The following is a 25,346-nucleotide window of genomic DNA, read 5'->3' as shown; positions in this document are numbered from 1 at the left end:
ATTAGGTACTGCCGAACACCTGTTCCTTCGACCCTATATTAAAGTCTTGCAAAATTTTGTATTAAGGGTGATAAATCTTTTAAATTAAAATTGTGGAAACTGCTCTCACGTAGACTTCGAGCAGTTAAAAATTACTGCAATCAACTGAAATTGCCTATTTTTCAGAATTTCAAAACATACCAGGAACTGTTATGAATCTGTCAGGTCTAAATCCTGTTTCAGGAAAGGTAGCACTATCTTGTTTCTTGGTAAAATACGACGAAGCTAATTTTCTTTTATGGGTAACTTTGAGTGTTTTAAAAAGATACTGAAATTGTATAACATCTTTCTGAGTATACCATGTCTGTAAGATGGTCATAAAAGATTGTTTAAAATGCTAAAAACTTCTTCCATATTTTTTTTTTTGTAAAGATTAGACTTACATTTCTCTCATACAGCATCCTCTTTTTCTGTCTCTCTTAATGCCCCGTATTAGGCTTCCAGGGACTCCAATCATCAATCAGGAAGTCATCAATAACTTTTATATAAATATATGAAATATAAAAAATAACAAAATAAAAAAATATGATGAAATTTTTAAATTTCTGTTAGAAGTCTTTTTATTTTGTTGATTTAAAGCAAAACACTACAATTTAAAAAAAGTAACTTTATACAATGCGTTTTGGAATATGATAAGGCTTAAAAACGTTCAGAGCTTCAGCCAATTAAACGATGCAATAGCAGCAAGTACAACTAAAAAATAATTTAGTCTCTGTACAGGAATATTCAGAATAACCAATTAAATTTGAATTGAGTAAACTTTACCAAAGAGCAACGCATTCCTTCTTCTCTGATATCAGAACATCTGCTTAGTTGACAAACAATTAGCGTTCTCGTGCCAAAATCGCGCCTCTTTAAGCACGAGTTATTTGGCCCTCAGCTGGAAACAATTAATATGAAGAATTATGGTATTGTTTTTGAATCGAATTTTCGGTACGCGACAATGTCATATTAGATTTAGAGCCATTTCAATTGAAGAGTTCATACAGATCTATTGGTTGATTTAATTTCTAATCCATTGGACATCTGCAAGATTTTTAACTTCGTTTATTGATATTTATTACTCAATTTTTTTGGGTGGTTATATTTTTCAAAAAACTTATTTTGTTAAATAATATAAAAGTGTTTTTTTTCTTAACATCAAACGTCATTGTCTTATAGATGCTTTAGCAAAAATTCACTTTAAATTCTTTAAATGATCTTATGTGTTTTACGACTGCCTCATAAAATTTAAGTAGATCATTTTTATGGGCATACCCATTATAGGACCTTAGGAATTTGACAAAGTGATGAATCTAAAAAAAGAAACAGAACAGTTTACTCATAGTTTCACAAACAATTTCTTTAAAAAAAAATATGTTTAATGTTTTGTTTTGTTGTATTTATTAATGCTTTGTTACTATGAGCAATTCTATTGGCTGCTGTTTAATTAAGAAACTTACAAAGATTTCTTGTAGAAGCCTTTTACAAAAGAAATTAAAATTGTGCACAGGTAACGGAGCTTTTTTGTTATGGCAAAGCTTTCTTTTAATGAAAATTTTAGCAAAATTCAGTTAATTTGGGCACTATACTCTTCTATGGTGTTTGAACTACTCAAAGAAAAAAGGTTTTAATAAAAATTATTAGAATATTCGTTGGTTAAAAATTCTAATTCGGCAGGAGAGTATTCCATTTTGGTTTTGGTCAATAAATAACTCAAAATATTTTCAAAATCACTATAAAATCGTGCCTTCTGTAGTATCACCATTAAGGAGGCAGTGGACGAATGGAGATTGACAAAAATAAAAAAATATGTATATATTATTTAAATATTATAAATTAATGATTATGATGGTAAATAATAAATTCTTTAAAATTTTAAAATAGGGTGAAAAGAACATCTATTGACACTTTAAGAACTCGTGTCAGCACCTATTGACACCCTACTCTGTACTATATGGGATATGAATTTGAACATCTCTGTTTATAGTCAAAGGTATATTACAGAAAAAAACGTTACATTACTTATATTTTACTAGATACATTAATTAATTTTCAAGATTTTGGCAAAAGTGTCAATAGGGGTTCTCTGTCGAACAGACGTTCCTGCGATCCTAAAATAGGAATTGTGAATTAAAAATAATATGAATAAATTTAAAAAAAAATCCAAATCTACTAATAAAAATAGATATAAAATAGCCTTTAATTGCCAAAAAGTTTTGTAAGTGGAAATTTGCAAAATATATTTTTCCATATTTCAAGAAAAGATTCTTAAGTTTCTGGTTTTCTTACAATGCATAAAATAGAGGAATTGAAAGTACTGATATTGTAGAAGAAATAGAAAAATGTCTGATTGCATATCCTTTTGTTACTCATATTGTTCAATGTCCTTTGCAGGAAGTTTATGAATAAACATAAAGCATTGTTTTGGGAATAAATGCTTTTGTTGTGTATTTTGTTAGCAGAAATTTAGGTAGTCCTTTCTATAGCTTCTTTTCACGAACAGCGTGATTCTTAAAACGTACACAATGTAATATAATGTTTATAACTCGTTTAATGTATGGAAAATTGCTGAGATAAAAAAATCAAAACGTAAATGTAATAGTTAATAATCTTTAATAGATCCAGCTAAGAGCTTCATTTAATCAGTATTTAGTAAATAAAAATAGTATAACAATAGAAAGTGATTCTACTTTTTCTATTTCTTTTAATAAGAAGAACTCACGTTTCTTTTTACAAATAAATAATTTTATTGAGTTAATTTTAAAAAATCATTGTACACTTTCTGTAGTTAGACTATAATAAAACGTGAATTTTACAAGGCATTTTATTTCAATTTTCAAACACTTCTTATGCAATTTGTGGTTTTGAGTTCTGTTTTTATGTCTTGAACTCGAAGAAAGAGCAAAATAAATCTTTGATTTTTATCATAGCACTCAATATCGTTATATCAATTACTTAGAGGAAAAAAACAGTAAGTTCATACGTAAATTACGACTAGTTATCACGTATTTAGACTCTGGAAAATTTTTAAATGTTGCAGAAGAATTATTCGTATTAAGAAAATTATTTTAATTTGCAATGACTACGTGAGAACAGTTTAGAGAATTTTTAAGTAAATCGTCAACGTCAGTCACATTTTTCTTATTTTTCTCAGTAAAGTTTTTGTACATTTGAGGCAAATTTATGAGCATCATGAACACCATTAGAATGAATCATAAGGAAACAACATGGACACAAATATGGTCATTTTACCTGTTTCGTTTACTTTTTTTATTTTGTTTTTATCACCACTTCCAAAATATTTATCTCCATCCATTCTGATTCCTTGGAAAATGTTCTCTGTGAAAGTCTACGACAGAATAAAGACAACAAATGAGCAAATCTGCTGCCAATTTATAGATAAATGTCCAGTAAAATGATTTCCTGTATTTATTTAAAGAAATCACAAATAGGCAGATAATTTTGTTTTAACTTACTCATTTTTATAATAATAAAAGAGTATCGCTATTTTTTCTCTTATTCTTTCCAGATTGTCTTGCGCATTTCCTCGTTGATTTTTGTATTTTTCTAGCTTTTGGTATTTTTCTCAAAAAAAAAAGAAACAAAAGAAAAATTAAAATAATTTTGTAGAAATTGAGACAAAAGAAGAGATTAATATGATAATATTGTTATGATTTCAGCGTCAGCAAAAACCATCAAAATGTAATGAAGCAGGTGACAATAGCGGAGAAATGTCCGAAAAGCAACTTTATTGCTATCAATTCGGATTTTTGTATCTGGAATGTAAATTTCGAGTTTTGACCGGTTTCCCTGCGGGGAGATGATTACAAGAAGCACGTGACGAGATCTCTGTTGGTGTGACTCTCCTTTAGCTCATCGACATACAAAACGACCAATAAACACGCTTCGAAGAAGTTTATGCAGAAAAAATGTCATGATATTTTTATTGTCCAACCTCTCTTTAAACAATTCACAGCTATTGTATGCATAAACAATAACCAATGTTTCCTTTCTAAGCGAAAAATAAAAATTTTGAACTTATAAAAAAAAGTAGAAATCATTTTAATCAAAAGTATCAAAATTTTGTTTAATAATTTTTTAAAAGTTAAAATTGAAACCAAATTTTGGAAAATTCTAATTAGCCCTAAAGAGAATTGTATCCAAGATTGTAAAATGTGTAGTTTAAATTTCTAAATAAATTTTAAATAGGAATAACATGGGGCTAAATGTGACAAAAAGACAACTTTCACTTGGCCCAAAAGGTCTGAGAATTTTGCAATTAACGGATCTTTTTACGTAATCTACCGGTTTGCAATTTTGTCAAATACCATTTTCTTCTATCTATTTAAATATGCTTATCGAATATTTATCTGAAAACTAAATTTTCTTTGGAGTTCTTAAAAATGCTATTATTGAAAATACTTTAATATGAAATTTCATAAATGAAAAAATGTTCAGAATTCTTTACAACTTATAGTACGAGTAGCAGACCATTTTTAGCTAAGATACTTTATGATTTCTGATTTTATGATCCGAAGTAAAATTCAAGCTCAATAGATTGGTCGCAGACTTTGTGTTTACACACTTGAACACTCGTCTATATTACGAATATCATATCCGCCAAAAACCGATTTTTCCGACCATTCCCCTCGCCGTCCGTTTCAACGAAATAGAAACATTTTTACACTATGGAAAGAGATATCGACAAGAGATTTTTGGCAAAAGTTAAATATCGGGTAAACGGCATAATTATGGTGATGTAAGATCCATCTCTTACCTTTTACATCATTTAGGACCCTCTCTAAATTTAATTTTACTCAATAACTCAACCCCTACCATAGATCTGCCTAAAATTTTAGTATGGTAAATAAAGTCGGGCTTAAGAGTTGTTGACTTTTTGAAGAGATTTGACTTTTTTCTGTCTTTTTGACCCGATCTAAAGGTAGTCAAAAATGAATCTTCAAATATGTCTAGTCTAGATCCAGTTCTAAAGAATTTGTTCATCTTTGGTGATTTGGAAATCTATCGTTAAATTTTTCGACTTTTCTTAACACGCTAATTTTATACGATTTAATTAGAAGTCCGATTAATCGAAAAATCGTTTTTTGAAAATTCAATGTCGAATATCTCATAACTTCCATTTTCAATCACGATAAAATTTTATTAAGTTGTAGCTAAGGTTGAGGTCTTTTGAACGATAGGGCGTACTCCGCCTCGATGTTCCCTGATCCAAGCTATAAATGAAAATAACTTGACCGGACTATATTTGACTAAACTGTACTCCGACCGTTATTATATTGAAATCGGCCGGATTATATCTGTAATGTTCATTAACCGAACTCAATCAACATTTTTTTCTTTTGTTGGTCTTCTGTACTCAAACTATTTACAATAGAAAATGACCAGTGATAAGCCTGTGGTTATGATAAGCTTATTGTAGCTGAGATTCTTTACAAGCGACCCCGGGGTGCTTACAACTCGGAATACTAAAAAAAAACTCAATTATGATTTGAATTTTGGGGGTAAAGACCAGCTTGCTCGACGCAATTCTTTATTCCAAAATTCAACTCACACTCCAATTTGCACACATTCCGAGTTGTAAGCATTCTAAGATTTCCTATAAAGAATCTCATCTACCATAACCTTATCTGGGTTTATCACTGGTCGTTTGTTTATCTTTTCCTGTTAAAAGTCATTAAAGCATTGGACAATTATGATGGTTTGTGTAGGCTATTTTTGGCAAATAATTGGAATATTGGTCTGTACTAACTTGCAAGATATAATATTTTTCTAATTCTATATTTATTACTTTTTGCCACTTTTTGCCCTCTATATACTGGTATATTTCATATTTCAAAAATAGAAGATCAAGTAAAATACAGTAGACTCTCGCTCAATGAGTTTTTTTTAGCAAAACACCAAATTTGTTCAAATTTGCTGTACAGTAGACTCTCGCTAATTCGACTCTTTTAAGATCGGGCTACTTTTTAATTCAGGTGGCAGTTAAATTTAAAAAAAACTTTGTTGACATTTTTCAAGTTTGATTATGATTATCAAATAAAGCAAATAGCTCAAATTTGCCAAGGTTTGTTTTAGTTCTGATGTGTTTTTGCATTATTAGAGAGTTTTCATTAAATTTACCATAAATATGAATACGTAAACTCGATATGTGTATGCAGATAATTAAAAAAATCGTTGCATTTCAAAAAATTTGTCGCCCGAATTTTTCTCTAATTCGGGTGACATTTCGGTCTCAAATGCACGAATTTGAGGGAGTCTACTGTATTTCCCCTTGCTTTATCATAATTCTTAAAATTTGAGCGCTTTTTGTGAAATTTATAATGATTTTGATGTCCAAATGTCCCAATAATTTGAATGACATTTTGCCCCATATGCCCGATTGAGAGAGAGTCTACTGTATTACATTAATAGTTCGATTACCTGTAGATACGGGGTAATGCCGGTTTCAGACCTAGGGTTTAGCCCAGTTCCCGAAAGTCTCAAATTTCAAAATAGTAACAAATTTTATTGATTTTTCAAAATTAACCAGATCATTTGCCCAAAATATTCAATCCTAAGCCATATTTTCCCAAAAAATCTCGACTGATAAGAAATGGTAGAAGTTAAGCCATATGGCTAAGTCTTAGGTCTGAAGTCCGTATAACTTTCACTTTTTACAGGTTTAATGAGACAAATTTTGTGAGTACCCTATTATTACAAATATTCTTAATTTTGATAAGTATTTTAAATCTTTTCAGTTTTCAGTATTGTTATGAGATTTATTTCTAAGACTTCTTTTTTGCTATTTTTGTTTTTTAAATCATGAGGCTTGAACATTAATATTCAAAAACAGAGCTGATTATTTTTTTTTGGAAATGATACATTTTATTGAAATGATAAAGATGTTACAAAAATATATATAAAAAAAAAGTTTTTATTTAATTATTACATGAAAGGAATGCATGGTTAATCGTGAAATCACAACACCTACAAATTATCAAGTCCTCTGTCTAAGCTTTCTTCTTCTCTTTTTCTCTGTGTTTTTCCCCTTTTTCTTGTTTTGCAACTGGATTCAGTCATGTGATTTCTGAATTGACCCGACTTTTGTATTATTTTATACGTAATTTATCACGCCAAAAATCTAAATCGGGAAGAGAGAAAAAATGCGAATATCGTAGACAAATTCTACGTTGTAGAATGCGGAGGATGCAAAGGTGCTTTCGCGCGAGGTGACATCACATTTCAAGCTTTCCACGCCGGAATCTCACCAAAATGACCGGCAGAAATTCCTCTCACATATTTTTGCCAATATTGAATGCCTTCGAAAGAGGTCAATTTGATGGTCCATTGGGTTTTAGTCATGTGATTCATGTAAATTCTGGATTATTGGGTTTAAACCAGATGAAACCGGTAAATTTGCAAAAATCAAAATTTAACGATTTTCAGCTCTGGCTCAAGGCGACATCTACGAATTGGGTAAGAAGAGTCTATTCGTGGCGAAATTCTATGTATGGAAATCTTGGAAGGTTGATGTTTTGACAGTTGAACACGCTCGATTTGTTTACATTTTTTTCCACTAAAGATTTTTCGTGTGTTTTATAGAAAAAAAAACCTTGTGATAATTATGAAGAGACTCTCAGAGGAAAGAACGAAGATTTTATTTGAAAAACTGTCAAAATAGTAAGTTAATCATAGTTGGCGGTTTTGTATTTGAATGTGTCCTAACCCTAACCTCACTTTCAGCATTGGTCCAAATGTGAAGCAACTCATTGACCGTCCGGATGGAACTTACTGCTTCCGCGAGAAACGCGACAGAGTGTACTATGTATCTGAAAAGATAATGAAACTCGCAGAGAACTTCTCTCCTGAGCAGTTGGTCTGCTCCGGAACGTGTTTTGGCAAATTCAGCAAGAGCAACAAGTTCAAGCTCCACATAACAGCCCTCGCTTATCTCGCTCCCTATGCTCAATACAAGATTTGGGTAAAACCATCGGCTGAGCAACAGTTTTTGTACGGAAATCACATTGCCAAGTCCGGAATGGGCAGAATCACAGAGAACACGCCAAAGTATCAGGGAGTTATTGTGTACAGCATGAGTGATCTGCCCCTGGGATTTGGTGTTGCTGCTCGGTCAACAGCAGAATGCAAATTGGCTGATCCTCTGGCCACAGTCTGCTTTCACCAAGCAGATATTGGGGAGTACATTCGCTGCGAGGATACACTTCTTTGAATAAAATATGTTGCAAGGGAACTCCGTGGTTTTAATTTTCCAGGTTTCTTGTAATGAATCTCAGCTACCATAAAGCTTATCTGGACTTATCACTGATTTCGATCTTAGATCCCTCAATTTTGAGATAAATCTTTAAATCTGATACTCCATGCCGGGGGTCACCAGGTGTTTAAAGATGATTACCTGCAGACAGAAATAATTGTATCAATAAAATAGCCAATATATCCGGCTTGGAGCACCCGGTTGAATATTATCTTCGATGAATGTCCTCTTGTTATATTATTTATCACTTGAAAGACACCTTTTTACAATTAAGTTACAATTTATTGTCAATTTGAACTTGTCTTTTTCACTGCTCCTTACTACTTTTTATAATAATTTTTATTTTCTGAAGTTACTATTTTAATCACTAAACTGCAAGACCGGTCCTGGTTACTTTGCGAAAGTGATGAGGATTTACAGAAGCTTCGTATTTTACATTTCATATTTTACATGTTCGTATTTCACATTTCGTATTTGAGAAAATTCGTATTTAACATTTCGTCTTTCATACATTTTCACACAAGCATATCAACCAATAAAATAATCAAGATAGAAATGCAACCTTATACAGGGCTGATGACGTTATGCGCCTCGGGTCTGATTGCCAGGCCGTCATGGCTATATGGACCCGAGTGAGCCAGACAGCCTTACATAAAATAGAAGAAGAAGAAGGCCGAACATCGCAGAGACAAAGCGATTGAGAGATTGAGACTGACTGAGAGCTAACATCAAGAATCAAGATACCGTAGAATAGAACCCGTAGAGGTATATTCTAAATTGGAACGCTTGGAGTAAATTATTTGGAAAATGTAGATAATAGTTGAATTCTTTATTCAACAAATTTTCACAGACTTCACAGTTACGTAGTTTTTCACAGACTACTTTTGTTTCAACGCCTATTGCGTTTTCGTCTAAATTCAAATTTCTTTTTAATGGATTACAAAATTACAATTCAATCAAATATTTCACACTCGTACCTTTCTCACAGATCTTCACGACGACGTATTCGTTTTTCATTTTATACGATTGTTCAGATTTAAGAGACTCTTCTGCAGATTTTTTTTAATCCAGAAAATAATGATTTGTAAAAGTTCAAGAAATTGAAAGAGTGCTAGTGGTGATGGAAGCAGACGTTAGACGTTTCCCAAATAAGTAAAGGATTCCAATTGATTCACTGAGAAAGACCCGTACCAAGGGCCGAAATCTTTGGAGAAAATGGGAGAAAATTTGAGTTTTTTATTTGAGAAAAAGAAGCTGTCTCTGACGAAGACCCAAGGGGTAACTCATATTGAGAAACCATTGTCATTTATCCGAGAAACGCTTTGCGAGACCCGGGAAATCCAAAAATTGCGTCAGGAAACCCGAGAAACCAAATAATTGCATCGCGAAACAATAGAAATGAGTTGAGTTACCCCTTGCGAACACCGGAAAATAGTCTCCGTCGAGTGGCCTTCAAAGTTGAAGCCAATTTCTTACTTTCACATACAAATGCGTATGGGAATTTTTTCTGCACTCTTGACCGTTACACGATATATGTCAAAATTGAGGTGTTCCTTGTGTACAAGACTCTGGTCCCTGTAAAGAGGGATAAATATACTATATATCTGTCTAAATGCAGTCTTTTTCTGAGAAGTGTAAGCTCAGTTTTTGATCAATTTGTGAGTTGGCTTCAGACAGCTCCATATAATAAAATTACTTCGCCGGGGGCTAGACCGAAAGATCTCAACTCAAAATAAACCGGTAAAATACACAATCTAAACGATATTAAATGGTTTTGTCCTGCGAGATTTCGTCTCTTGATGGGGACTTGTGGATATCGTAGATGTGATTGATTTCTGTTTCTGAGGTTGCCAGATGTAGACGGTACTGTTCGTAAACTCTTGTTCCATCTTTAATTCTATTAAGGAAGATCTACATGGAGCTGGCCTACTACGTCTGATTAGTGTGTAGATAGGCTAACCCTAAATGCTAGAATTAAAGAACACTTTAAGCATCTTAAGCAGGGCAGTCACCTCCAGAGGTCGAAGTCACTTGCATCTGCGGTACCTGTGAGTTCTTAGGATACCCTTCCTTTCTTCCACTTATTGTCGACCATGCTAGATAACTTCTTAAATGGTTAAGAGCTTTCCATGTCTTCCAGTCCACGTTCCTTTCAGGAGGAATGTATCTTTCTTGCTCGTGCAAATTTGGATACTTGTTTCAATGTAATCATGTTATGTTGCTTTTTAAGTAGTGCAAACACGGAATTTTGACCTTTGATTTTCTCCTCCTTTATTCCTTGCCAACGTTTCGGAGCTTGATGGCTCCTTCTTCAGGTATGGAAAAGAATGGTGGGAAAGGGATGTCAGGGAACTGGTTCACTACTACTTATTCATAAATGGATGAAGTGAACATCGCGATGGGCAGATTGGGTCCCAATCTTTTATTCTGACTGATTCTGAAAAGACTTTTATTCTGGGTTGATTCTTCTCCCATCCGACAACAGGACTAGGACAGTTCTTTTGAAGGGATATTCACGTCCATTCAGGAAAATTATACCTAGAATAGTTAGAATTTAATAAGAAAGGGGAATTTGTAGACGCTCGTTAAAGAGGACATCCGGTCCAAAAAAACTAAAAAAACAGCAGAGAAAATAATAAGTATAAGTAATAAAAGACAGACTCTGGACTTGACACTAAATTCCAATGAGTACTTGACACTCGACGTCTTGTTTTGATCCAATAGGACAATTTCTGGCTCTGGTCGCATGATGGCAGCACACTTGTTAACAAATTTGACGTTTCGCGCGTAAGTGTATGAGTGCGGGAAGTCTTGAAAACAAATCAAGTAAAATTTGTAGTATTTTCATTTGCGAAATAAACACGATAAGAGTGGACTAGAAATTGTGAGAAAAGTGAAAGTAGATGAGTGAAGTGTCACAGAGGCTGATTTTTCAATGAATTTTGTACAATAACTATTTTAAGTGATTCCATTTTGAGGTCCTTGTCTAAGGGCAAGAAGTCCAATGTCCAGAGAAAAAAGGTAAACCGACTAAATGACTCGGTGGAAATTAAATCAAGCTACATTGCACATTGTTTCATATGCAAACAGCAAGTAATTGAATATTCTCCGAGCAAAGGAAAATTGCTAAAAGTTGCGTGCTTGAGAGTTGAATGTGTGTATGTCGCATGAAATGGAAATTAATGGACATGGCATGTCTATTTTATCATTAAATCCACCTTTGCTCACAGTATCTCCGGATTAGTTAGATTTTCCGTATCAACAGTGAATAAAATCCCAAAAACCCAGTACAAAAACCTGCAAAAATTTCACCTTTCTTCCCAGTCAAATTAGCAATATGGAGCGTCGTGACATGATTTTTGTGTGCAACGATGGAGATCCTAGTACCTTTGAACAGGATGACCTGGCCCCAGCACTTCCTTTGCCATCTCTGGTCGACACCATGGAGCGCTACTACGATTCTCTAAAGCCCTTTGGAACTGAACAGGAGCTGAGGCAGTCCCGAGAGATTATTGAGGATTTCAAATCTGGCATTGGGATGAAGCTTCAGGATATTCTACAGAAAAAGGCGCAAACCGAGAAGAACTGGGTAAGTTATATAAATTTTCTGTCCTGTAATCTAGAGTGGACAAATGATTGGAAAAGCTGAATATTCCGGTTCTTTTGCACCTTCAAGGCCTTCAAGTACCCAATTTCACTTCAATACTTTTTAGATCAAGGGGCACTTCATTACAGCAAAGTAAAATCAATGTTTGTTAATCGTATTGAGCTTCATTTTATCATGTTTTCGAGTTATTCCTGACTGGAAGTAGTCTTTTTGTGGGATTGCTTGAGTGATGGACTCAGGATCAATGTCAGTATCGAACCCAGAATCTCTGTGAAAGGATCAGTGCCTAGTCCATCTGGTTAAATAAAACTATAATTAAAACCTCAATAATCAGAATATACAAATATGCATATGTGTTACCCTCCCGAAGTATAAGCTTAAATGTAAAAATTTACACCCAATCAAATATCCTTCAAAATTAAGGTCCAGGTGACTCTACGGGGCTATAGAAAACCCAAAAGCATACTGTGAAGGAACGTGAGGTAGGTCGTGAGTGATTCACAAACCGTCAACATTTTCGTAGTTCATAAATTCGTAATTTTATATAGAACATCTTTTCTTGCTAAAGAATTCCTGGCTTATTACTTAATTCTAAAGCGGAGCTGATAAATAGGTAATTGAAAACAAAGAATAAGACGACAATTTGAATTACTTTTTCAGGTAATTATTTTCTAGTGCACATAATGGTTTATGGGTTTTTAAAAACACGCTAAATAGTAAAATGTGTGAAATTACATTTTTTTGGCTCTGTTAGGCGTTTATTGTTCTTTAATATAATCATGATCACAAAAAGTAGCGCTGTTGAGTTTACAGATATGAAAAACCCAAGAACAACATCGTATAAAAACAATACTGTGGAATATTTTGTGGGGTCAGCTAAGTTAATTAGAATAACTGACTAATTAGTTAATTAGTCAGTTAATTAGAATCCCCGATTCGCTCTACAGAAGAAAAAATACTAATAAGAGCTTCAGTGAGCTATTGTGGTGAGGTCCCTAGTTCGACTCTCTCAATTATGATGTAGAGGTCCGATCGGGTTTTCCCCAAAAAGTCCTAATACACGAAAGAAGCATAGACATTTCAGGGAGGTGTTCTTTTTAGCAAACTACGATGAACTTGGCAGATTTTTCCACTATGAGATATGGTATAATATAGGACATTTAGTGAGTCAGGTGGTAAAGCACTCGCTTTATGACACAAGTGTTCCGGATTTGTATCCCCCTTATGTCACCAGGAATTTTTCTGGCGTTAAAGGTGTTCGAATTCCATCCAGTGAGCTTTAGTGTGTTTAGTTCTATGAGGCATGAGACTGACAATCCCATCTCTGTATAAGAAAACAAGAATAATTGGATGTCCAGAAAATCTATAGCTTGCGAGAAGGCTTAATTCCCTAATTGTTGCGTCTCGATTATTTATTATTATTTAATATGGCATAATAAAAATACTGACTTTGGAATACATCTCGATATGGTTTAAAAACAATCGGATAGTAGACCGGACCGATTATTCGCTATCTAAATTGTCGTTTAGCTTTGAACTTTTTCGTGAGTAAAATAATAGACTCTTTTATATGTTTTTATGGTCTTGTTTGTCCCCTGCCCTATGTGGACTAGAGGATTTGATGTCGGCAAGTCCACTTGCCATTGACGTGGCCCGCTTTTGGGTAAGACATGCTTAATTTTTATGCCTCGACGCGATTAATAATAATATGGTGATATTCCAAAACCTTGAGCGCCTATAAGAGCAATAGGAGTTCGGTAACTGCATAGACGGTAAATGCAGGGAGTTCCGGCTTAAGTGAAAACGTAAGTAGCGTAAGGAAAGAATTTTATATGAATTGCCTACTATTGGGAGTTCATTTGTAAAATATTTTTGAAATGCCCCTAAATGTATGTAGGGGAAAGTACTCTCCCTTCGAACGTTCATGCCTTCGAATAATGTGAGTTTTCTTTAATTTTTCCTAAGAGATTTACATATTTCTTTAGTATTCTTTAGCTCATCGCTAATTATTGATAATTACGTGATAATTATGTATAAATGTCTTAAGGAAGATGAAAGAAATTCACATTATTCGAAGACAGGAACATTCGAAAGGAGAGTACTTTCCCCTAAATATTTTTCAAGCGGCAAATTTGAAATACATTTCTTATAAACCGAGGGCGCTGAAAATAGGTCGAAAAATTGGCGCCGGAAATATTTTGCATACATCATGGCGCTTCTGTAATTTATTCCAAAGACCTCTCTTGTGGGTATGCAATTTTTCTGTGTCAATAGAGTGAATTCGCGGGCTTTTTTTGGTCCCGAGAATTTCTTTGAAAGCGGAACTCCCTGTACTCATCGACATTTAACCTAGCTAAAAATCGCTTGTAGATATTTCGTTATATTCTCTTCAGAAACGTCTGAAGTCCGCAGAAACGGTCTGACAGTTGGAGAAATTTTTATTGGGAATCATATTCAGATTACAAAGAACCTCAGCTAACTTCATACGATCAACGTAAATTATGCGAAAATCGATAAATTCTTTTGAAATTTAGATGTCAAATAAATACTTCAGAATCCATAATGCTTGACCCTTTTTTAAGAGTATTTATATTGAAGTTCACGATGATAAAATGAAGATCTACCAATGGAAGTATCACATAATGACCCTTGAGTTCTAATCATTCCTTAAACTTAAGCATTTGGTACTGGCCAAATGGATGCATTGTATTAATCTTGTATTAAAGCAAAACTTTAAACATTTTTATTTCATTCTTGATTTATTTTACAAATATTTTATTTTCACACTGTAAGAATCAAGGGGTAACTCATTCCCATTTTTTCTGACAAGGGTTTCTAGTTTCTCGGGTTTCGTGATGCAATTTTTGGGTTTCTCGGGTTTCGTGATGCAGAAATTGGGTTTCTCGGGTTTCGCGATGCAGACACTGGGTTTCTCGGGTTTCGCGATGCAATTTTTGGGTTTCTCGGGTTTCGCGATGCAATTTTTGGGTTTCTCGAGTTTCGCGATGCAATTCTTGGGTTTCTCAGGTATCGCGATGCAAAAAGTGGGTTTCTCGGGTTTCGCGAAGCGTTTCTCGGACAACTGACGAGGGTTTCTCAATATGAGTTACCTCTTGGTAAGAATAGTATTTTTGCGTTTTTTTTTTAAATTTTCGTTACATCGAGTTCCTCAATGATATACCCCTTGAATTTTTCATTCCATCAAACGGAGATAATGACCAATTTGAGACGTATTTCATGCACAGTTGAATGGCTCGTTCACTGCGATAAAATACCACTCATTGATTGTTAATTTTAGAAGCAAAGTCCATGGTCCAGTCGTGTTCAAGAAAAGTCATATTATGAGAGAAATTAGGCTATATTCTTAAATAAAATTTTACAAAATGATCTCCTTAATCTTATGGGTGAGAGTATAAATCCGAAGCAGTCTATTTTGGTCCCATTTAGAGACATTAAAGTTAGGCAACGTAGACAAGGTAGTCTCTCCTGTCATATGGAGTCATCACTGGGGGTTCAGTGGTCTCCGTGGTTGGGGTGGTTGTTGTGGCTGGAGGGGTGTCTGTGATGGGAGGAGTTGTGTAGATTGGTGGAGTTGGAGCCAAATCCGATAGGTCGACAACCCTGGTCACAGGTACTCCGATATCATCAAGAGAACGAATTGACGGACGCATATTGTCCTCTTCGTTGATTCTTCGTTCTCTGGTAACCATAATGTCCACATCATCAATGACTCGGTTGACGGTCACGGGATCAGTACCGTTGACCCCACCCACGCGGATCTCAGGATCGAATTGCAAGACGATATTTCGTGTGACGGGATCTGATAGTTCAACTTCTTCGTCGAATCCGCGGAAGAAATTACCGGCCCTTGTTGTAGCCACAAGGGCAACAAGCAGGATCACTGCTACGGAGAATTTCATGGTTGTTCCTTCTCCACAGCACAATTTTCTTCACTCACGTCTCACAGAAACTAAACTCGAATTTTTGCTATTCGCTGCCCTATATAATCTTCCAATAGCCCCATTTGGTCATTTCACAGCTCATCCTCCTTCCAGAGATTAGACAAGAGCTCTGACCACTCGAAATCCTACCAGATAGTGAAGAATTTTATTGGCATGAGTCGATTGTGGCGGCAAAAATAATTAACTTTATGACGTGGAGAAGTGAGGGTAATTATTGTTTTATGTGCCACTCTTTCGGGTATTAGATTAAAGGGAAAACTCCGAGAAAACCGAGTGTCAATTGTATATCACGCAAATCTCCCTTGTCTTCCGTATCTAATGAAAAATATCTCCATGGAGCACAGACTGGGAAAAAAATTCTCTCTGCGGTATCGCAATTTTCTCTTGCCTCATTTGCAGTATAATTCCCTCATAGAGCTGTACTCTGCTTTTCTGAGATTTTTAATATGCTCAATATTTCAAAGGGAAAATTTTAACAACAAAACCTTGATGTTTGCTCTTTTTCACCCAGAAAATTCACATCTTTTTTTTTTTACCAACAACAGTAAATATTTGTCTTTGTTAATTAAAATCTTAATCTCATTGTGAAAATAGGGTTCATTTTGTATACAGTTTGTAATAGCTTCTTTAAAAAAAAAAGAAACCTAATTAGGATGTTCTTTGCACATTGCTGTAACTGTTTATTAGGGCATACCCGTGATTAGAGGGAAATAGGTGAAATTCTCAAGAATCTTGCCTTTTGGAGCTCAGTTTCACTTCCTTATCAAGTCCCAATAATGACGAAGAAATAAATATAACCTATAGATAAGTATTTTGTAACATTCGGCTCGAATGACCAAAAAATCTACTGTGCCCTGTGATGAACTTTGCTCCTGTGCTTCGAGAGGAAATTATCTTTACCTTGATTGATTGACTGATGTTACTATACCTTCTATCTCTTTAATTGCTTTTCGCAAGCTTCACTTTAATTAATTTTCCCTCCAATCTTCCCTAATTTACACAAAATCTCTTGCAAAATCTTATATTTCTCGTTTAAAATGTTGATTGTACCCCGAAATCGTGGAAAGTTATTGACAGCTGACAGCTTCAAAATATGACAGCATAATTGTGAAGTTAGCAGTGAATGAAAGGAATTCAAATTTCTAACAGTCAAAAGTGAACATAGATTTACTTTTTGGCTTGACAGGTGGCTAAATTCTGGGATGACTACGCATATTTATGCCTCAGAGTGCCGCTCTTACCATTCTGTGGGATGATCCATCCTTTTAGCTTGCCTAGTGCAGGAATTCCTGAAACTCCCGAGATGTCCCTCAAAGCAACAGCCTGGATGTTCTACCATGTCATGGAGTTTTGGAAACTTTTGAGGCAAGAACGTGTAAAATCTGGATCCACAAGTGCCGCTCCACTGACGTCATTCCTTCATCGTCGTTTGTACAATTCCTGCCGACTGCCCGGAGAACAGATGGACTCCATTTACACTATCTTTAAAACGGAAAAAGAAGGGCATTGTCGAAGTCATTCCATCATTCTCGGCAGAGGTAGAATCTTCGTCTTTGACTGTTTAGACGAGAAGGGAGATGTTCTTTCTCCACAAGAGTACCTGTCGGTATTTGAAAATGTCCGGGAAGTTCTCGATAAGGACAGAAAAGTTGGTGATGGCATAGGAGTTCTTACATGTGATGATCGGACAAATTGGGCAATCAACCGGAAGAAGCTTTTGGAACTGTCAGCAAACAACAGGAAAATACTTGAATTGATTGAGAGTAGCATTTTGGTGATAAGTCTCGATGATCAGTGCCCAAGTGATTACAGCGAAGCCGTTGCTGATATCATGGGCGGAAACCTTGTGTCAAGATGGGCAGATAAAAGTCTTAATTATGTATCTTTTGCTAATGGAAAAATCGGCTGTGTAGGCGAGGTGAGCGATAAATCAGTTTCTATTATTAGGACTTTAATATTCGACAAGAAAATAATCCTAAAGGGATTATTCACAAAACTTTATCTTCTGATCATGAATAATCTTTTCTGCAGCACACTTGTTATGATGGAACTATTGCTGTTCATCTTAGCTCATTCCTCCTGGAGAGCTTGGCAAGTGGCGAAGAACCAAATTGGAGCACCATGAAACCACTCCGAAAAGCACCTACCGAGCTTATCTTTGATGTCGATGACTATCTTCAAGCAGAACTGACTCGCATGACGTCTATGGCAAAAAAACTCGTAAGTACCTGTATCTTATAGAGTTTATTAGTTTAAGATTGGGTGTTTAGATAGCTTCTTGATAATTTGTGTTGTATATACCAATTTCTTTTATTAGTTGTCTTTTTCGAACTGAAATTAATATTCAAATTTGTAATTTTTTGCTTCAACTGGTCATAGTTTTTGATAAAAAAAAAGTGACCGAAGGGATATGGATGTACCGGATCTTATCTGTAATATTAAATATTATTACCCGACCAAAAACAATTGACTCACGCTCAGAGGGACGAAAAAATGTGCTCTTAAGTCTAGACAATACAAGTTGAAATTTTAAGAACTGGCAAAATCTTCAGGTTTAACCACTTTGAGATCACCCCGAACCCCGATCACAATTTTCCTTGTGATTTTCATCCCATGTTTTTTAGGACTCTTAGCACTTTCTTGTTAATTTTTCTTGAAGAGTTTAGATTAAATTAGATTAGATTACAGTGGGGAGGTTACAGGAACCGCTGCACCCAGGCCCCCTTATGGGCCCGTTACGCATCCTCAACTTCCTTGAAGACTGTAAAAAAAAGGATCCTGACAAGGGTTTCTCTTTTCTTCCAAATTATTCAAAAATAATACTTCCCAAGTTAAGAGTTCACTCCAGAAAAATGAATATGAAAAACTGCAGTGGCCTATACGTAGTCTAGTAAGGGTTACCTGATCTCTTCTGTTTGTAAAGTGATTCTTGAAAATGGGAACATCTTTAATACTTCTAAATTTATTGGACAAAGGAATGTCCTTCCATCTTAAGTTCTTCAATTCATCAATAGTTGATTTAGCCCAAGAGTTACAATCTTTAACTGAAGTCTAAAAGTCGGAGATCAAATGGTTAAAGTTATGGCCCCTACACAGTAGAGAAATTTATGGCTACATTGAAGCAAATTCCCTACGCTTGTGTAGGAAGAACTCTTCAATATGGACATAAATTTTTCTAGTGTGTAGAGGCCATTAGAGGCATTAAAAAGCCGACGCACTCGCGTTGACAATGCCCTCACTGAAGCCCGGGTGATACAAGAAAGTATACTGTCCTAAGACGATCAAGTCTCTGAGCTGTCCCGTATAACCCGACAACAGTCGGAAGTTACATACCTACCTTTTTTAAGGCCAGTAGGCAGTTAGTGGTAATTAATGGGTTCGGGGAGTTAGCAGCTAGTTTCCACGCGGCTATTAGAAACTTTCGAATAAATAAAATGCGATGGAAATGACACTTTTAGAATGAAGCGCCAATTTATATCCAGTGGACGAAACTTGCATCATAAATTCGCTTTCGACTCTCTTTCGCGCGGCAAGGAAAATCTTCGAAAACATAAGCCTTGTAAGCCGTGCGTATTTGCTCCATTTAGCTTTGCGCAGGGCTTTAGTTACAACATCAGAATTACTTTTGTTGCCTTCTACTTCCAGTAATACACATTTTTTATTTCATTGTATGAGGGGCAGATGACTCACTTAATAGACAAGTGTTTAATTTCCATGGAATGGATAAGAGAGTTTAAATACCGGGGTAAGGGGGTTCCCTCCCTTGAGATCACTCTCAGATGAACCAGGGTAGATCTTTCAGAGATCGCCCAAGGGCAAACTGGATCAAACTTTAAATTCAAACTCTACTCAAAGTTTTTTAATCTCACGAGTGAATTATTGCATTCCCTTATAATTGCAATTGTAAGCGTTGCTCACAAGACTTATAGCCTGAAGCGAATAATTGCTTCATTGTGCAGTAACTTGGGTTCAATAAACACAAATTCGTTGTCAGTTTCAGGGTTTTTCAAGGAGTTTTCCCATTTTTAAAAATTCGCTTATCAAAAGAAGTAGCAAAAGAAGAGCGAAATACTCGAACACATAACTTGTCATATCGCAAAAGTTTCACATCACTTTCGGGTTACTAGTTCTCAATCGATTTGAACCAATTCATGAATCATTCGAAAGATCACTCAAAAAACTTAGGAGTAATATGATTGATTTTATCGGACAAAAAATGGCTATCCCTTCTTAACCGGTGCATTTGTGTGCATTATCGATTGACACTGGTTTTCGATATCTCAGAAATTTCAGGGCTTTTCCAATGAACCCAAAAGTGATACCATTCGTTTGACAAAACGCTCTTTATATTATCAATTCCGGTAAGCGTAGGGGGATGGGGCAGCTAAGAAAAAATTGATTCTTCCCACATTTCATGGGAAGAATCCATTTCTTCTTAGCTGCCCTATTCCCCGACGCTTACCGGAATTGATAATACTTGAATCAACAGTCGGAAAACACCAATAACGCTCTTTATAGATTTTATAATCTTTAACCTTAGAAACCCGTTATTAGGAATATTGCAATAGGATTTTTGTATGTACAAGGACGAAATGTTCGCCTGGGTAATTTCTAAAGCATAGCCAAAAATGAAAAAAAATCGTACATCGCAATCCCAGGAGCAAGTCCAAAAACATAGATTTGGAGGGTGTGCGTGGAAAAGTGGGATTTTTTTTATTTTTAATATTCAGTCGCAGAGTCTTTGATTTAAATTTTATTACTTTTCGATACCTTTTGGGTTTTTAATTTATTCGAGAATTCCAGGGGGTTTGAGGGCAATTTTGGTACGATTTTCAGGTTTTGTTTTATTATAAATCAATTAGTTTATAATAGTAGGAACAAGAGTTTTCCTGATGGAATAAATATAAATTTTTCTAACATAAAACAAAATTCAAAAAAGTATTGCTATGGGAAAGTGCCCATGCTTGATACCATTGGAAGCTTCGTAATGACTAAATTTTCTATGTTTCACAATATATATGTAGCTCATCGCAACCATTTTTTAAAACTATGGGAAAGTGACCAGTTTTTAAAATATTTTGCAGAGTCTCGTTATTTGAGAAACATAGGAAAAATTTAGTCATTACGAAGCTTTCAATGGTATCAATCATGGGCGCTTTCCTCTATATGCACTTACAGTCTCCTTTAAGACCTTGAACTTTTTCCTACACCTAATTCCTTCCCTTTCGTCTCTTTCTTCTGGATTCCTATAAAAATTTAATCTCTTACATTTCATGTAATTTCTTTCTATTAAATAACTTACTTCTCTTGTATCTTTTATCCTTTTTACACAAATTTAAACTCTTCACTCTTCTCAAGCATCTACTTCTGAGCGTAGTGAGCTTCTTTTGAGGTTTTTCCCCTATTCTATGTCCATTATTGCAGTTGCAATAATGAACATAGAATCTATGAATATTAAATCTATCTTACTTGACAAGTGCCTTTGTTTATTAATTCAAATTTGAGAAATTCACTGAACAGAGGGGTAGAGGAGGAATGTAAGGGGAAAATAAGGGCCATGTTAATGATTCCACGGTTGACTTATGGGAAGATCTACCGAAGGTCCCAAGTCTCTATCTCTTATCGTTTGGCCTCTAGGCGTGGTAACGGCCGTGCGGATAGACAAATAAACAACGTGACGTAAAAATACTGAAAATTTTAGATATCCAAAATAAACTCAAAATTGAGGGATTCTTAATACTGCTCTCTCTATGGAGTTCGAGCAGTAAAAGTTAATTTAACTATATGAAACAGTAATTTTTTATCGGATATTTTTCCATTAAAACAGTGCTTATAATGAGCAACAAGGAATTATGGTGAATTAATTAAATTCACTTGTATGGTATTTCTTAGAAACTCGCCGTTGGTGTGGACTATTCTCACTTTATGGACTTTGGCAAGGAAGTGATTAAACCGCATAAAGTCCACCCAGACTCATTCCTTCAATTAGCACTTTTGCTCACATATCATCGTCTGCATGGCGAGTAAGTACAGTGAAGGGTTATTCCTAATAAGCAGAAATTTTAGTTTATATGTTTGTGCAAAATATCCCTATTTGCAAGTTTAGATTTGCAGCAACTTACGAGACAGCTCTCATGAGAAATTACTACAAGGGTCGGACTGAAACTGTTCGCTCATGCAGTGAAGATGCTGTGAAATGGATTAAATGCATGGTGGATACCGAAGAATTGGTGAGTTTAGCTTCTGATGTGGAGTACCATTGCACAGATGGGTGATTTATGCACAATTTGCCTTACTTTATTTATATATTGTCGAAAAACGAAAGTATTTTGCACTGCGATGAAGATTTATTATGACTTACCAGGGGATTGTGCTATTTCCCAATGAATTTCGTTAAAATTATAAGAACTTTAGTTTTTCATATTTTAAAGAGGATTTCCAGCATATTTTATCATTCATTTAAATATTTACTTATTATACACTCATTAATATAAATTTGAAATCTTTATTATTTAAAAGAATTAGAAATTATCTTGTTTTCATTTCCCTGGATTTTACAAATTTTATTGATTTCATGAGTAGCTTTAAAGTTTGGCTTAGTTTAAATAATAATATCACAGCAAAACTTTTTGAATGAGGTTTAGTGTTAGCAAGAAATTTACTTATTTAACGCTTAAAATGATTCCTTTCGTGTAGATTTCGTCGAAGGCGAAATTATTCAAAATAGCTGCAAAGAGACAAACTCAACTTATGAATGATGCAAGATCCGGCAGAGGAATTGATCGTCATTTATTTGCACTGTGGTGTATTGCACATGAGAATGGAATTGAAATTCCCAAACTCTATAACGATCCCCTCTACACTAGAAGGTATATGTTCTATTTTGTAAATTCAAATGCGACTTGCTGAAGAGTAGAATAATTGATTTTGCCTACGTTTTCACCTTTTAGCGGAGGTGGAGGCAATTTTATTCTATCGACAAGTACCCTGGGATTCAACGTATGTGGTGGATGTGTTGCCCCAATGTGTCTCGATGGTTATGGTTGTTTCTACAATATTTTACCCAACAGGTAGGTTCTTGATTGATTTTTGTACTCCTTAGAGGTTTGCTCTAAATAGCAATAGACTCATTGTGGAGCACAACAATTTGCATTAAATTGAAGTTTCATTTTCATATCATAATTCTATCATGAAATACTAACATTTACCCATTTGAGAATAATTTTGATTCCAATAGAGCGTTTTGTTGTTCAAATATGTGGAATTTTCTCTCTTTTCAATTTAGAAACTCCAAACCACATTTAAATAATTATAAAATATTTCTTTTCGAATTTAAACTATCAAAAACCGGCAAATGTTCGAGGTTGAGCTATAAATTTGACAGCTTATCGACGCGCCATCTATGCATCGAATATCAAAGTTTAAAAATGAATAATCTGCAGTATATTATGAATATTAGTAGGGGAAACTGGGGCAAAAAATCACAAATCGAAAAATTAAAAATTCAATATCTTCCAAGGTAAAAAAGATAGAGGCTCAATTTTTTTCTATAGGTAGCCTCCATAGACCTTCCTAAATGTCGTAAGTTTCATAGAATTCGAACAAAGAATTTAGAAAATAAAAAATATCGAAATTTTTAGCCCTATCTTTCAAATATTTTCCTTGCAGAAGATAACAAAATTATTACCTACTTAATTTTCCAAAATTGATGCACTGGTGAATATTTTCTAAATAATTTGGATTTTTTGAATACGAATCCGTTATCTATTTTAGAATTTCACAAAAGTACTTTTCTCCAGAAATTTTTTTTATTAAAAATGGCCACTAGGGGTAAAAAGTAACAAAAGGTATAGAGCAAAAAGTAACAAAAAAGCGAAGCAATTTCTGATGTCTCACGGCGAAAAGAAACGTCATTATCATGTCTCGCCGCTTGTTGTTTGCAAACTAATTAATTTTAAGTAATTTAATTCTAAGTAATTTGCCAAACTACTTTTTCGAAGTGAACTGTCATGATTTTCCTGCTGTACAAAGTTCTAAAAATGTTTTAGATATAACGAAAAATTGAATATACTCATTGCATTTTTCGGCTCTAAATTCTTTATAAAGATAAAACAACATGAAATATTTAACTACATTATATCGCATTAATTTTTTAAAATTAAATTATGCAGATTTTGTTCAAACAAATAGTTTTTGATTATAAAATACCATGCGATTAAAGTTCGAACATATAGAAGAAAAGTAGAAAGTTTATCAAACTTTAACGGGGAACACTTAGGGAAGTTACATTAGAAGATGGAGACAATATCTCAGGAACGAACCTGCTGGAGAGATTTTCCGAGACTTAGTACAGTTATGTCCATTTCAAAGTTTAAATCAACCTTAGTTGAATAAAAAAATAACCAATGAGATAGAGTAGGAACTTTAGCAGCCAATAAAAACTTTTATTTCTATTCATTTTTTTCATTTTTATTAATTTCATCATTATGCCCAACGCACAATAACTTTTATTTAGTAAACATGTTTTTGACATTTCAATGAGAGTGAGTGAGATATAGATCTAGTCATCTTGCTCATAGGAAGTTTAGAAAACATGTTTACTAACAAAAGTTATTGTGCGCTGGGCATTATGAAAATTTATTTATATTTCATTGAAGTAGAAAATATGTTTTCAAACAATTATAAATAAGCCTTTAAAAAAATCGGAAAAATATCATTTAATTTTTATTTGATTATGACTTTTAATGTTTTTCTCATCTACATAAAATCCTTCCAACAATTTCTTTTCAGTATTATTTTAATCACAACTGTGTTCAATGACAGCACGAAGACAAATTGCAAGAAATTCACTCAATTCTTTCAAGATTCTCTTCGGGCTATGAGAGAGCTTTTGGACTGGGATAGCACATCGAAATTGTGAGGTATTTGTATTTACAAAGTTTATTATTTTTAACTTTAGTTTTAATAAAATTTATGGATTGGTTGGTATTTCATTGTGATGGGACATTTTTGTAGTTTGTTTTTTTTATGTAAATGATTGAAAAATAAATAAAATTTTATAGAATTGAAATTTGATATCCTTTTTGTCTACATTTTGACTGCATTCATTTGATACTATATCATTCCAATTTTGACGAGTAACCAAATTTTTTAGTGATTAATTATGATACAATGCAAATTATATAATAACGGCTCAATAGTCTCGGAAAATTCAGCATAATTTCATATCTTTTCCGCACTATGTTTCACTGACATCAGGGGTTTAGGGTGTATTAAATTTCATACTCAATGCAATTAAAATTTAATTGCACTTTGGAAAATGATAAAACTTTAATTAAATTACATCATTTGAATGTAACACATACTGATTCCTCCCGGCACAATCAGATATTTTCTATGCTATGCATTTTATAAGCATATGATAGCTTTCTGGTCACACTGGAGAGGATACATATTGGAAATTGAAAGGGGTTGAAATGCATTT

The 25,346-nt window shown here is 34.2% G+C and overlaps 1 protein-coding gene and 1 long non-coding RNA gene across 2 annotated transcripts; one reads left to right on the top strand and one right to left on the bottom strand.

Annotated features, from left to right (window-relative positions):
- Window positions 1-7,637: 7,637 nt before the first annotated feature.
- Window positions 7,638-11,068, bottom strand: LOC129799660 (uncharacterized). Its single transcript, XR_008751530.1, has 2 exons — window positions 10,340-11,068; window positions 7,638-10,261 (listed from the first exon to the last, which is right to left on the bottom strand). It is a non-coding gene; the product is annotated as an uncharacterized LOC129799660 (long non-coding RNA).
- Window positions 11,069-11,073: 5 nt separating this feature from the next.
- On the top strand, window positions 11,074-24,932 carry LOC129799658 (peroxisomal carnitine O-octanoyltransferase). The gene is made up of 9 exons (XM_055843760.1): window positions 11,074-11,314; window positions 11,618-11,882; window positions 17,049-17,780; window positions 17,894-18,082; window positions 21,755-21,885; window positions 21,969-22,092; window positions 22,559-22,731; window positions 22,813-22,932; window positions 24,653-24,932. The coding sequence occupies exons 1-9, from the start codon at window positions 11,298-11,300 to the stop codon at window positions 24,780-24,782; spliced, it is 1,881 nt and encodes a 626-aa protein (XP_055699735.1). The 5' UTR covers window positions 11,074-11,297; the 3' UTR covers window positions 24,783-24,932.
- The last annotated feature ends 414 nt before the right edge of the window (window positions 24,933-25,346 follow it).

Source organism: Phlebotomus papatasi, chromosome 1 (assembly GCF_024763615.1).
Source record: "Phlebotomus papatasi isolate M1 chromosome 1, Ppap_2.1, whole genome shotgun sequence".
Taxonomy (NCBI): Eukaryota; Metazoa; Arthropoda; class Insecta; order Diptera; family Psychodidae; genus Phlebotomus; species Phlebotomus papatasi.
Note: the sequence above shows the minus strand (reverse complement) of the source record. Positions and strands in the feature narration are given on the sequence as shown.